General features: G+C 38.6%; 1 protein-coding gene across 4 annotated transcripts in view; it reads left to right on the top strand.

Moving 5' to 3' along the window:
• The window catches only part of MLIP (muscular LMNA interacting protein), a 258,002-nt gene extending 244,464 nt beyond the window's left edge, over positions 1 to 13,538 (top strand). For all 4 annotated transcript variants that reach the window (XM_032340280.1, XM_032340281.1, XM_032340283.1 and 1 more), the window contains 2 exons: positions 3,185 to 3,238; positions 13,364 to 13,538. In XM_032340280.1, coding sequence (XP_032196171.1) covers positions 3,185 to 3,238; positions 13,364 to 13,369 — 60 coding nt within the window. In that variant the 3' untranslated portion in view covers positions 13,370 to 13,538. The remainder of the gene's footprint in view (positions 1 to 3,184; positions 3,239 to 13,363) is intronic.
• The last annotated feature ends 926 nt before the right edge of the window (positions 13,539 to 14,464 follow it).

A 14,464-nucleotide genomic window follows, 5' to 3' on the forward strand; every position in this document is an offset into this window, starting at 1 on the left:
ATTTCACGGTTCCTCCTGTGTTGAATAGTGTTCTGATGATAAAATTAGTAACTTTTTTTTTTTTTTTTTTGAGGCATAATGGTAATTTGCTTTCCAGAACACTTATAACCAAGTAAACAGGCTTGGAGAACTATGGCCTTCAGTATACTCCTACTCTCTAGATAGCACACAACTCACTTACTCAGAATTTATTTCATTTAAAAAAAATTTTTTTTAAGCAAGCTCTATGCCCAACATGGGGTTCAAACTTATTTATGCCCCTGAGATCAAGAGTTGCTTACTCTATTGACTGAGCCAACCAGATACCCCTGTAGAATTTATTTTAATGTTTTAGTTTCACTGTCTCCCTTCTGATTGTGAGAAGATTTTCACAGCACATTTTATTGACCCCCTCTCCCCTGCACTTAGCCTCTCTAGCCCTCGAGCGCTACAAAATGTCTCCATTCAGCAGACGTATCACCATTCAGCATTATTTCTCTCTAGTGCTTTAGTGTGTCTTCCCGAATCAGCAACATCAACATGTCTACCTGATGCTGCTTCACTCATCCTGGAGAGTAAGGGTCTAGAGTCACCCAGAAAAATCTTGAGTCTATTCCATACTCGAAGGCAATGCTTTAATCTAAGCTTCTTCTTGATTCTCTCCCTCAGATTACATAAATCTTCCAAGTGCCTCCCCGCTCACCAGCCTTCCATATTTTGCACATCAGCCACATAGGCTTTTTCTGACATGAAAATCTGATCACATGTGCCCCTTTTCTTCCTTAAAGTACTTCCGTGGTTTCTCACTGCCCGGAGAATGAGCCAGACTCCTCATTTCACACATAAACTCCATTGGATTATGTCTGCAGTGTGGCCCTTCATAGCCACTCGGGGCACTCCTGACTGCTTCCGACCTTTGAATGGGGCACTCACGCCTTTCATATGTGGCTCTTCCTTCTGTGGAATGGCACACAGCCCTCCCTTCCTCTGGTTCCCCATCCCGTCTCCTGAGTACCTTCCTGGCGTACTACCCCTTCATCCTTGCTTTGAAAGCATAGCATGTGGAACTTTCATCCGGATTCCAGTCATGGCTCTGCCACTTACTGGTTCTGGACCTGGAATAAGTGTCATTCTGCCTCTCCGTGCGTTGGTGACCTCATCTGTGAAACAGGGTAATACTAGTGCTCACCTCACCAAATTGTTGTGAAAACAAAGCAAACACATGTGGTGAATTTGTCACATGAGTACATAATTATGATGGCTAAATCTATTAATCTTCAAATATCACATTTTATTTTACATTTGCAGTCAGTTTGAGGATAATACAAAGGCAAACCCTCTATGATAAGCAATCATAGATAGAAGAAAGCATCCCAAAGCCAAACATAAATGATTTGGGGATTACCAATTAATTCGGATTAGTCATTTTCTGTTCTCTTTTGTTGATTAGGGTAATTAACATATAGTTTTTGAAATTCAAGATTAAAATGAAATGAATTTAAATGAACAGTACCTATATTGGAAAGAAGGAATGGAATGTAAAAATAGGTATTACATAATTGCTCAATTACCTTTCTAGTCTTAGCCGAACATTTTATTGGAAGAGTTCCAACATTTTTAAATTTTAGGATATTTATCCTATTCTATTTTAGGAGACCAGGAGACTGAAAATTTGACATTGTGCAAACTCTGATGATTTATATAATTACCCTACTGCATAGCCCAGGTATGCTAAAGGGTCTGTTTCCTCCAGGACCAATTACTTGGGTCTAGGGTTTGAAATGGTAGTAGGGTCCAGTCCTGAGCCATGCTGAGGATCTCAGGAGACCCTGATGAACAAGAGAAAGTAAGCACTTCCAGCTGATTTCTGGAATGCTGTTTAGATCTCTCATTGGCTCTGGGGATATAGATCATGCTTCTATTTAAAGCAATGGCCTCGGGCAGCCAGGAGTCCTGATGTTATGATACCCAGAAGTATCTATTTCATAGTTGGGAACAGAGTGTAATGTTTGGGATTTAGTGAAACTAGAACTTTGGATAAAAACAGGTTCCATTCTTGAAAATCTGCTGGCACAGAGGGAAGGAAGCCTGAAGAAATGTGAAGCAGGATCTCCTTGGTCTTCCCAGCCACCGGGGATTGCATGGTCCCGGGCCCGAGGCCATCTTGCCAAGTTTCACTGGAGGATTAGGAAGTAGGAGCTCTTCTACTGAGTTACTGATTGTATCAGGACCCTCCTGAGAGTGAAAGCCGGGACAATTATTTTCTTACTCCCATTTTGCCCAGAACAATAACAGAAACAAGGAATGTTCTTGGCACACTGGGTGCTGTGGTTATCCTGAAGCTCGAATGAGGAGAGATGGTGAAAGAAAGGGGGCAAACAGATTTATTACAAATGATAGCTCTCCCCTGCTCTTCTTGTGTGTGGGTCCCTCATTCTGCCTCTCTTTTTTTCTTGCATTATCTATGTCTTCTTCTGCCTTCTTAGATTTAAGTGTATGTCTAATGCTCAGATGACCCATGCAACAATCAGATTTCTCTTACAGAAGCACAAAACCTTTTCTCTGTGAAAATGTCACTGTGTTGTAAACTGCATTATAACAACATATCCTAGAAGATGACAATGTTTGTGAAGTCCCTGTACATTGACATTATTACTGTTTGCAATAATGCCCATTGCTTTATGTTCCAACGAAGCATTTACTATCTCTGGAACATCTGCATTTACTGCAGGTCTAAGCACGATTTGTTTCTTTTGTTGGAGCTTTTCAATTTGAAGCCTATTATGAGAGCGGAGACATAAATATAGCTTCATTTCCTCTATGTGAAATCTGTCAGTGTGCTTTAACAATTCATTCATTCAATAAGAAATTAATAAGTGTCTATACTGTACGCCAGACACTGTTCGAGTTTATGAGGGACACAAAGATACCTAAGATGTGGTCTTGTGCTCAAAGTATTCACTGCTTCCAGTGTGTGTGTGTGTGTGTGTGTGTGTGTGTGTGTGTGTGAAGACTATCTGCCCTGTTTTTAATTACAAATCAGTTCAAATCAAATGTTTACACTTGGAAGACTCTACTATGAACGGCAATAATATACATATGTCATTGTTTATATATTTAAATGAAATGTAAACATTTATTTTCCTCACTTCTACCCCCCGCCCCGCCCTGCCCCCATCACATCCTGGGCGTCGTTTCTGTGAAGCTGAGTCATCCAATGGTGGCTATTCCTGAACACGAAACTCTTGATTCCAAAGAGGTAAATGTAAGATACAATTAGAGATGTAGTTATCCATTTCCATGTGATACTAGATTGTAGAAATAAATCTTATTTAAAAATATTAATAAGATCATGCTTTTTAATTCCCTCTTTAAATTTAAATTTTAAATTTTTTATAGATTTTATTTATTTATTAGACAGAGAGAGACACAGCAAGAGAAGGAACACAAACAGGGGGAGTGGGAGAGGGAGAAGCAGGCTTCCTGCTGAGCAGGAAACCGGATGCGGGGCTTGATCTTAAGACCCTGGGATCAGGACCAGAGCCAAAGGCAGATACTTAATGCCTGAGCCACCCAGGCACCCCGTAGTCCCCCTTTTACTTTAAAAATAAAACTAACTGGCCCACTTTGTGGTGTTCAGAAACAACTGATACTTGGGTAAGTAAATTTTTGCTTCTTGACATGGAAGGTGGTTCTAGAGGTTCCCATATGTGTAGCATCTTGATCACAAACCAGCTATTTCTATCCCCATGTCCGCCTTGGAGATTACCACTTTGGATTCATATGCGAAATCCTGTTGCCATCTTTTGATGGTCGATGGGTGTCCGCCATACTTATGGTGGGTCTTATGAAGAGTATCACCAGTATCTCCTGGTGTCTCAGTTTCAGCTCATTGGAGAATGTCTGCTGTCACTGAGCCCTGCCCCTGATCCCTTGGTAAATTCTGCTTGCGTCAGGTAGCATATAGGCAAAAACATGCCAGCTGAAATAGAGTCTCTGATTTTCAGACAAATGTGTAGTCACTTTCACATTTTGAGCTGACGAAAAATAAATTAAAAAAAAAAAAAAGCACAAAAAACCCTCCGTATTTCTAGAAATACTATACCAAACAGGCAAAGAAAAAAATCTGTATAGGAATTTTGATTTTCTGTTGATCAAGAGCAAGAATAATTGAATAATGCTTTCTTCTACATCCTTTCAGACAAAGTGGTAAATGTGAGGGGGGGAAAAGTGATTTTTAAAGGACTTTTCTTTTAGAAGGGAGTAAGAGAGCCCATGCTTTCATTTCAAATATCCTTGCAAATGAGACATGGTCAAAAAAAGAAACATAATACAAAAGAGAAGTAGGAATAATAGAGTTCTAAATAAAATGTAACTTTTCCCCAAGCAAATTTTCTATAATTTCGGGCATCTTATCTATTTTTCATAAACTGATGTTCCTATTGTTGCAAATTTTAAAATCTTTGTTATATGGGACCATGTGGCTTTCTGCTATAACATTAGGCATTAAACTAGAAAATTGTGTTATGAATAGATGTGAGTTTTTATCCTTGAGCACATCTTTGATTATTTTTAAATTGGATTATTGGTTCCATGAGTATGGACATATGGGAAAATTTTAATAGATATAGCCAAATTACATTCCTGAAAAATTATAACAACTCACTCTAGAAGGAGGCTGTTTTTATAGCTCCTTTCCTGTACTCTTGCCAGCACTGAGAATTATCATAATTGTCAATTTACTGAGAATTTGCTATATGTTAGAATATATTATGCACTCTATATGCTTTATTTTACTTATCTTCACAAAATGAAGTTAAGTACTCTTATTTCCATTTTACAGATGAGGAAACTGAGACCGAGGGAAATCAGTATATTGCCTAAAGTGAAATAGCTGGGAAGTATCTGCTTTATCAGGAATTGAATCCAGATCTGACTGCCCAGAGTCAATACTCTTAAGAACTCTACCATACTCTGTCCAGCTCTCTATCCAAATCTCTAGCTATGCTATCTAAATATTTCTCCCCCTCCTTTTTTTTTTCTTTTTCAGATTATTTATTTGAGAGAGAGAGAGAGAGCAAGAGATCACAAGCAGGGGACTAGCAGAGGGAGAGGGAGAAGCAGGCTCCCCACTGAGCAGGGAGCCCGATGAGGGGCTCTATCCCAGGACCCTGGGATCATGACCTGAGCCAAAGGCAGACACTTAACTGACTGAGCCACCCAGGCACTCTAAATCTTTCTTCCTTTTAAAATCATGCCTGGGTGGCTCAGTCAGTTAAGTGTCTACCTTTGGCTCAGGTCATTGTCCCAGGGTCCTGGATGGAGCCCCAAGGTACGCTGCTCGCTGCTCATTGGGGTGCTTCTGCCTCTCCCTCTGCCTGATGCTCCCCCTACTTGTGCTCTCTCTCTCTCTCAAAAAATAAAATCTTAAATAAATAAATAAAATAATATTTAAAAATATTGATTATTTAAAAGGAAATATTTTTCACATTTCTTTGCATTTAAAGAATTCTGTATTTTTCTACTACTTTTGTCTATTTTGTTTATGCATTGTGATATACATTTATCTACTGGTACGGTAATATCTTTCTTACTGAGTTGTAAACTCCCATTATATATTAAGGATATTAATTCTTTGTCAAATGTACTAGCCCTTTCAGTGTGACAGTGGCAGATTATGTAATAGTAGAAAGTTGGACAATTATGTCCAAAAATAGAATGAATAAATTTTACACATTTCAGTGAGTGTTTTCCAAACTTTCCCATTCAGGCATTGACTTAACTTGCTCTGTGTTTCTTGTCACTGATTAATTAGGTTCTTGACTTCGTAACCTGCAGAGGCTTATCTTCTCTCCACTCTTAAGCCATTCCTTCTGCCATCTGAGCCTTTTCTTCCTTTCATCTTTTTTTCCAAGTAATCTCTGCACTCAACACGGGGCTCAACTCATAACCCCAAGATCAAGAGTGCTATGCCCTACCCACTGAGCCAGCCAGATGCCCCCAAATTTTACAAATTTTACAAATTTTATCATTTCAGATGAATGTAAAAAGAAATAATCAAATGTTCTTTCTTTCAAACATAATAATTTTGGCTCAAACTCACATAGGCTGTTTCTACACAAGAAGAGTGTTTCTACACAGTAATAGAAAATCAATTGGTTATTTAAATAACAAAGACATCCAGTTCAGATAATAAGTGCTGAATTAAGGACTTTGGAATGTGTTGCAAAAAAGAATAGCTTGGGTGCCATATTTGCATTTTTTGCATCAATTATCATAATTTGAGAGACAAAATTTAAAATTAAGCTAGTGGGTAAGATTAACAAAAGATGATTTCAATCTGAGGTTTGGAATATATGAGAGTAAAGAAACTAAAGTTTGAAGTTTAATATTTATGAGAGATAGTACATTACTGTTGGTATTAAAAGAAACGTAAATAATTAAGCAAAAGGCCATTTTATTTTTCCAGTGTGCTGTATTTTACTTGTTAGTGATATTGGCACATCTTAGAGCAATTTCACAACTTCTTACAACTTCTTCTGATATGTGGCAGGCTGCAATATGGACTCGTACATTTTCCACAAACCCTCTTATTTTTTATTTATTTACCTACATGGCACCAACCGAAAACATGATCTGTTTTTAATACAACAATTCTATTCTTACGACTCTGTGGCTTAAGGAGTAACCCATTCTGATGAAGTCCCAGAACCTGAGGTTTCAGTGGAGTTTTCATATGCTAAAGAGGGCCTACAAGGTGCCAGGATGTTCCAGGCCTGCCGGAGGAGGCCTTGCCCTAGCTGCTGGATCAATGTTGTTTTTAGACCAGCCATTAACATTAAGATAGTTGGGAGACTTTTTGGTGGGGTGTCACAATCCTGCTATCAATCATCTTTGTTAGTGAGATTTAGGACATTTGTACGCCAAGGGAGACTCCTGTCTAGCAGGATTGTGAGCTCTGCAAGTTAACTATTTGCTTATTGTTCATGGCAGTCAGGGCTGCCTGAGGGATGCTACACATATGGAGGGGAAAGGGTGAAGAGGGGGTGCAAGGCGCCAGCTTTTGCTTTGTCCTCAGCCAGCCTCCTGCTCCCTCATCAATTCCAGTTAAATACCCAGTAAAAGTAAAGAATTTTAGAGGAAACTTTACCGGATCTCAGAAATTCCCCCTTGGCTTTTCTTTCATTTCCTAAAGCAAAGTTTGTCTTTCTTACTACCAGAGTCCCACCTCTTATTTTCAGTCATGTTATTTGTAGATAACTAGTTTTTTAAAAATTTGCTTTGTAATTCCTTTAAAAACTAACAGATTTCAGATTTATCTGATTGGATTTGCCCCTTGTTTGTTTGTTTGTTTGTTTGTTTATTAACATATAATGTATTATTGCTTCAGGGGTACAGGTCTGTGAATCATCACGCTTACACAATTCACCGCACTCAACAGGCCACATACCCTCCCCACTGTCCACCACCCAACTACCCCACCCCTCTCACAGCTCTCCCCTCCAGCAACCCTCAGTTTGTTTCCCGATATTAAGAGTCTCTTACGGTTTATTTCCCTCCCGATCCCATCTTGTTTAATTTTTCCCCTTGTTTTTATAAATCATATGATTTTAAAAATACACTTTAAAACAACTAACTCAAAACAACATTTCCAGTTATAATCTAGTTCAGGGGTTCTCAACTCTGCCGGAATATTAGATAGACTCCCCTGGGACTTTTTAAAAGCCTCAGTAGCAGGGTTTCACGCCAGGCAAACTAAGTCAAAGATCTCTGAAGGGAGCAAAGGGGGTGGTGGTTTGAAAATATCTCCAGGTTGCACAAATGGGTGACAAGAATGGAGATTTTCAAATTCTAGCTCCTTTCTGGATAATCTAGGAAAACAAGTAAGTTATTTGATCTCGGAAACAAAAATTTGAAAGTCAAAGCAGGAGAATCCTCCAGAAGTTTGTTTCAGGAAATGCTTTGAATTCATAGAAAAAATGAGGTCACATATTTCTGCCTACCATGATAAAGATTTAACATGTGCTTTCTTTCACCTGGTAGGTTAATTTTGAGAATTAACCTAATTAATTTTGAGAATCTGTTCTACATTAAGATTCACTGAAATTTTCTTAGTAAAACCTAAGATTTCTTCGTGTTTTCTTTGATATTCCACACGAGCATGGAAAATCTTCAGGCTGGGCCAAGCTGAGTGTGGGGAGTTTCGTGGGGGATAGTACATTCCAAAGGATTTTTTTATTTAGCATTTTATACGGTACTTTAAAAAACCCTTGGCCAGTGACAAACCTTCATACAAAAAGATGAAATCTCTAAATAATTGATTGGACCTGATCAATTTTCAAAGAAGATCACTTTCATACTTGTCATTTGTTCACTCACAGCAAGGCAGTAATTTCCAAAGTAGGTGCATCTATAACACCATCTCATTTATAGAAAACTCCCTGCCTGAAGTAAATGATTTCTGCATAGAGTTACTTAGAAGAAATTAAATTCTAGTTGCAATAATTGTTTCTGATTATATTTATCATGTCTTGTGAATTCAGCAACTCTTTGCTCCACAACTACTCTGTAGTCCTCTTCTCTTTCTGCAGGCTTAACTGTAAACGTTGTAGTGAGGGAAGAGATAGAATCAGACCTGCAGCTCTTCACATCGCCTGCTACACGCAGCCCTGGGTCCATTTTATTTTTCACTTGAGGGTCAATTGATTTCCAAAAACATGATTAGATGCAGTTGACTCTGACCTTTTGGATCCACTTGCTCTTAACACAACTTGAGAGCTAATCATTCACCAGCTGCCCATAAACACATACTAGGCAAATTCTTCTGTTTTCACATTCCTTCTCTGTGCAGAGTTTTGATAAACATTTAAGAGTTGGCAAGATAGCAATAGTGCTAGCAAGGTGACTACGACTGATTTGCTGCTGTGGTGCACATAAGCATTTTGTGTCTATTTTATTTCAAATTCCAGAACCTCCATTGACGTTTCAAGTTCTAATCTTAGGGGACAGCACGTCTCGTTCCTTTATCTCCAGTCTCCAGATGAGAACATAGGGAAGAGAAAATGAGCGTCTTGTCCATGGAAGCCACTCTCATTTTCTGGTTTGATTCAAGGGTAAAAACGAAATTATCAAGAGAAATGGGCCCACTCTGTTCCCTTGAGGCAATTTCCCATAAATGTTATTTCTCAAAATCAGGCTTTGATAAATCTTGGATTGCTGAGTTCAAGGTTGTAATCTCGGGCAAGAACTCAGGATCTGGATATTATTAACTGCTGATTAAAAGAAAATTCATATGCTTTGATAGACAACTGCCTAGAGAGCCAGAGTAAATTTATCTAATAAACACAAATAATATGAACACCCGAATGGTTAGCCACCCTGCTTAGGTATCCAGGTAGACAAGGCAATCAGAAAAAGAAGGACATTCCTAGTGCAGGTTTGGCACTCCACTGAAATGACTTTCTTGGGTTATAAGCCCCCTGCCTGTTTTGGGGAAATATAATTTTAAAAAAATTCTGCTGCCCCAGAAATCATTTTCTTAAAGATAGTAGAGAAAGGAAACACTTTTGTTATTAAATAAGCATTAAATTAGAATGTTATATGCATCACAATCACACAGAGATGGCAAAGGCAGGAAGAAATCTCACGCTTCACATAGTCAAGGGGATAAAACCCATTATATGCACATTTGTCAAGATAAACAATAATTCAATGCATCCTCAAGTAATAAGACTTGGCAGTAGTATTTATTATACATAGTTCACCCTAAACTGCCTGGCAGTTGGGGTAACCATGTTAGTTAATTGGCTTTACACCAAGCAAAAGTACAGTTTTCATATCTTTATGATAAGAGTTAGTTTTACCACTTGGAGCCAGGTGTCAGCTAAACTTGGCCAAAGTTAGGCTCTTACCCTCTCTCAGAAACTAGGAGACAGGGATACTGTCTCATCTGGACATTTACATACAAAGGAATGGTTCTCAAAGGCCTTGAGAAAGACATTGCTGGGTCTTAAAGCTGACAAAATGCCTTTGACTTTTCAGAGGAATGTATATGTATTTCCAAGGGAGGAGAATATATTTACAGTGACAAGCTCTTTTTTAAAGTAGATGCTCTATGAAGGAGGGAGGGAAATTGCTTCCTATGTTTTCTTTTTTGAAAGATTTATTTATTTTATTTACTTATTTATTTTAGTGGGGTGGGGGAAGGAGCCGAGGGAGAGACTACAGACTACAGACTTCTTGCTGAGCAAGGAGCCAGTGCAGGGCTGTCTTACCACCCAGGAGCCGAAACCTGAGCTGGATGCTTAACTGACTGAGCCACCCAGATGCCCAGCTTCCCTTATTTTCAACAAAGAGAATGAAGCCTCTTCTTTTTAATTTCCCTTTGTTCTTTCAACTGGTGGACAAGGGGCGGATCTGCAATCTGAAAGTCTTACTCTGAAGTAGTCAATAAAAAGACGCAAGTGTCATTTATTTTTCTTTTCTAGGGATACAGCTGAATCAAATGTAAGAGAGGTGGGGGTTTGGTAAAATTGAGGTCCCTCCTTCAAAGTCATCTCAATTGATTATTGTTGGTTTTGGCATTGTCATGAGTCATGGTAAAGCTGAGCAAAAGTCAGGGAACTAAGTGGACTTCCATTCCTGTGTGCTAATTTTTCAAGATAAACAAAATAAGATCAGGGCTTATAATTATTTGGAGCTCAGGTTATCCAGATATTAAATGTTTTGACCCCAGATTCAATGTGATGCTCTCTAGTATCCGTTATATGTATATTCTCTATCTATCAGGCTACTTTTATAGCACCCTTAATTACTGCATGTTTTATAACTCTGGCTTCTGGACAATAAATTCTGATCTGGATCTTGTGTTTTCACACCGAAGTTAGTAGTTATGTAAATGTCCAAAATACATTTAAAATCTTTTGGAAAACAATGAATATATAGTAATAAGATTATATACATTTCCTGTAAATAAAATTTTGGGGGGAAGTCTGGTTTCATAGTTACAAGGGCACATACGTAGATCATTTGGCTTTCTTTGGGCAAAGAAAAGTATACATGAATGGTTTTGTATAAGAAGGGAAAAAAAATTCACACAGCACATTCTTTTAAGAAATGCTTTCTGTAACATTGGTTTAAAGTTTTACACCCTACATTACTTATTATCCAAAGTTCACTAAAAAAATTGGGATTTGAGTCCCTTCAAAATTATGATGTTTAAAAATGCCTTAAGTTCTTATTTATATTTTCTTATATCCAAAATAAGTGTGTTGTTCAACTGGCAAGCCTCAACTACCGGGGGGCTCGTCTGAAACATAAGGATTTATTTATTTATCTTACTAATGAACTTCATCTTTCTGAAATGTCAGACCTTTGTTTTTCCCAAGTTATTGAATGCCGTATGCGCTGAGATTGGCAAAGGTAACTAAAGACTTGACAAAATGTCGAAAATCCCAACTCTACCTGTCATAGCATAATGTATCCCTTCAAACCAATTGTGGAACTGTGATTCCAGACATGACTTTGATCTGCCTGTGGGTTCAGGAAGAACTGAGAAATAGTGCTGGGTTTGCCAGCAGGGCCACAGTGGATGAGCTACCTCGTCCTCTTCGATCTGACTTAATTACTTACATAATTAAAAATCTTAAATGAAAAGAATTCAGAGGACATTGAGTCTAGTATTTGACTGAATGTTACTATCCTGTCTGTACTTATATCCTTGCATTTCATCTGTTTAAGTACTTTCAATGATGTAGTTGATCATTTATAAGCCAGACACAATATGGGCTTTCGTCTATGGCCAAGACAGTCTAATGACTACACCACCAACAAAAACAAATAGGAAACACTGGACAGAACAGGGTTTAATTTCAAACGCTGTGGCCTTGGGCACTATATTTAATTTTTTTTGAGCCTCAATTTCATTCTCTGTAAAATGAGATCAAAGGATAATGGTGAAGATTTGCATTTATGCATGCCAAGTGCTGAGTGTATAAAATACATAACACTTCATAAGCATTAGCTAAAGGATGATGATTCCTTTAAATCTCTTGTAGTATTAGCTACCAAATGTTGGTACTTTCAGGAAAATCAAATAGACAGTAGTTTTTATTTGTTAGAAAAGGAGGAGATGCGATTTAGTCATTTTCTCCTTCTATTTTAAAGCTTCGGAGAACCCCAGATGATGAAAACTACAACTTAGATATTTCATGACTACTGATTTTCTGTGGCCAAAAAAAATTAGTGCAGTGTGGAGCTACCCCCTTGTTTTAGTAGCTTTTTCCTTACCTCCTCCTTCTCATCTAACAAATGTAGTTTCTCCTAAATGATACAGAATGTGTCCACGTTTCACATTTCTGCTTCACTGCTCGGCCATGCAATACTCAGGTTTCTGGTCTGCTTTACTTAGCCCTTGTACATAGCTAGTGCTTCTTTTGGAGTCATGTCTCCCAGACCATGGCTTCATCATCCTGTGATCCAGCCCAGGGCAAAACAGGGAGACTTGCTTACAGAAGAGCAGTGGGCCTCTTCTCTTCTCCACCTGCCATTTTGGAATGCTCCATTGGCACCCGGAAGTATAAAGTTATGGATATCTCCTTCCATTAGTGCCCTTTCATCATTGTTCAATCAGAGTGCTGTTTTAGAACTAAATTTCTCTTCTGCCCTTATCTCTGATACTTTCTTTTAAACTTCCTTTCTTGATTTGTATAATCTACTTAATCCCTCCATTAAATTTATATCTTCTGTGCTGGAGAGTCCAACCTTGTCAAATAGGAACACATGGAGATGGATGGATAAAGAAATTATGAAAATCGCTCCCGTGCCACACAGTAGCATTATAAATCCAGTTGAATCAGTATATGGAACAAAAACAAAAACAACAATAGGAGCCCCACTTGCTGTCTGTCTTTTGTAATGGTCCATTTTGCAAAAGCTGGGATTTGTTCCAGTCCCACTACTCATTCCCTCCTTGTCTGAGAGATTACATTCTAGGGAATGGTGGAGGCATCAGCGCTAAAGGAAAGGGGTAGGACAGCAGTCAAGTGATGCGTGGGTGAGGGCTTTTGGGTGGGATGTGGAAATGCTGTACCTTAAGGCTGCACCAGCCCCCCAAAGCCATCATAACCCTTTGCATGAGACCAGAGCTGCTTGCTGAACTCTCAAGAGATCAGAGTTTGATGTGAAGGTACAGCTGTAGGTCTTTATTATGCCGTTAATTGTGTAACAAGAAAATAGCTCCTAAGGGGAAAAATAAAAATTTCCCACTATAAATAATTTTTTATATGAGACTCTATGTCCAAATGCTAATGTATACATTTTCAGGTGTAGTTTTGACGTTTTATTTATCTCATCAACCTAACTACTATTTCCTCTTGTTTTGTAGCAATGAAGTTGGAGCAGAAGCTGGAAGCAGGCCGCGCTGAAGTTTTCTGGAATGCTGGTGCTAATCACTTGCTAGATTTGATGTTTAATTTTTTTTTTTTCCTATGAGTGTTTCCTTTATGAACTGCAGTAGAAGTAAAAAAAAAAAAAAAAAAAAAAAGTGTCCTGCAGGCATATAACATCACAGTACCCTACTAACACCCAGCGTAGAAAAGATTTATCTATAGCTTCTTGCACCACTGTTACAGCCTTTAATGCCTTCTATTTAGCTGACAACAATATTAACATGCCCCTATATTTAGTTGCCAAATAAAGAAGAACCATGGGTAAATAGAAGAATGGTTGTGACTATTTTTCAACACCACTATTATTTAATGCATACATTACTTACTGAATCAGGTTTTATTTCCCTTTAGATTGATTGGTTGATTTTTTTATGTGTTAAAAAAATGAGCAACTTTTAAGAAATGAGCCCCTGCCTGCTTTCAGGGGATGCTGATATTCAGAGGTTCATTGTGGTAATCTTTAACATGAGAAAGCTGGCATTTCACATAACTCATACAGTTTTCCTGTTCTGTTCGGGTTCCATGTTATTGGGACAGGCCCCGTACTAGGGGCAGCCCAGTGATGTTGAGCTTCGTGTTGTTGGGATGTTCTTCACATTGTGGTTTTTCTGTTGTCACATGATTCTTGTGAAGGCTACTTCCGAGTCAGTTCATTCTTATAATCTTGGGAGAAGTAAAGACCACAGAGCAAAACTATACTTTGATGAGAATCCTGGGGGCCCACTGTCCAGCATATCTATCCAGCATATCTTGTTGGCCATCGGTCCCAGTCTTGTCTACCTGGTTTCCTTCTTATAACTTTCTGTCCATCTGGAAAGCCTAGAGCAATACACACTAATCAGGAAACCATGGCAATTCCAGACAGGGAGCTCCTGGTAGCAGGTGAGCCTTGGTAATGGCTCCTCTACTTACTTCTTGCATGTAATCCTTGTTCCCTTGGAGCTGGCTCTGTTTGAACCATAGTTCTCTTAGACCACTGCTACATTACCCCACAATCCTGCCCAAGGCAAAGCAGGTAAAGTTGTCTACCAAAGAAC

Source organism: Mustela erminea, chromosome 4, assembly GCF_009829155.1.
Source record: "Mustela erminea isolate mMusErm1 chromosome 4, mMusErm1.Pri, whole genome shotgun sequence".
In the NCBI taxonomy this organism is placed as follows: domain Eukaryota; kingdom Metazoa; phylum Chordata; class Mammalia; order Carnivora; family Mustelidae; genus Mustela; species Mustela erminea.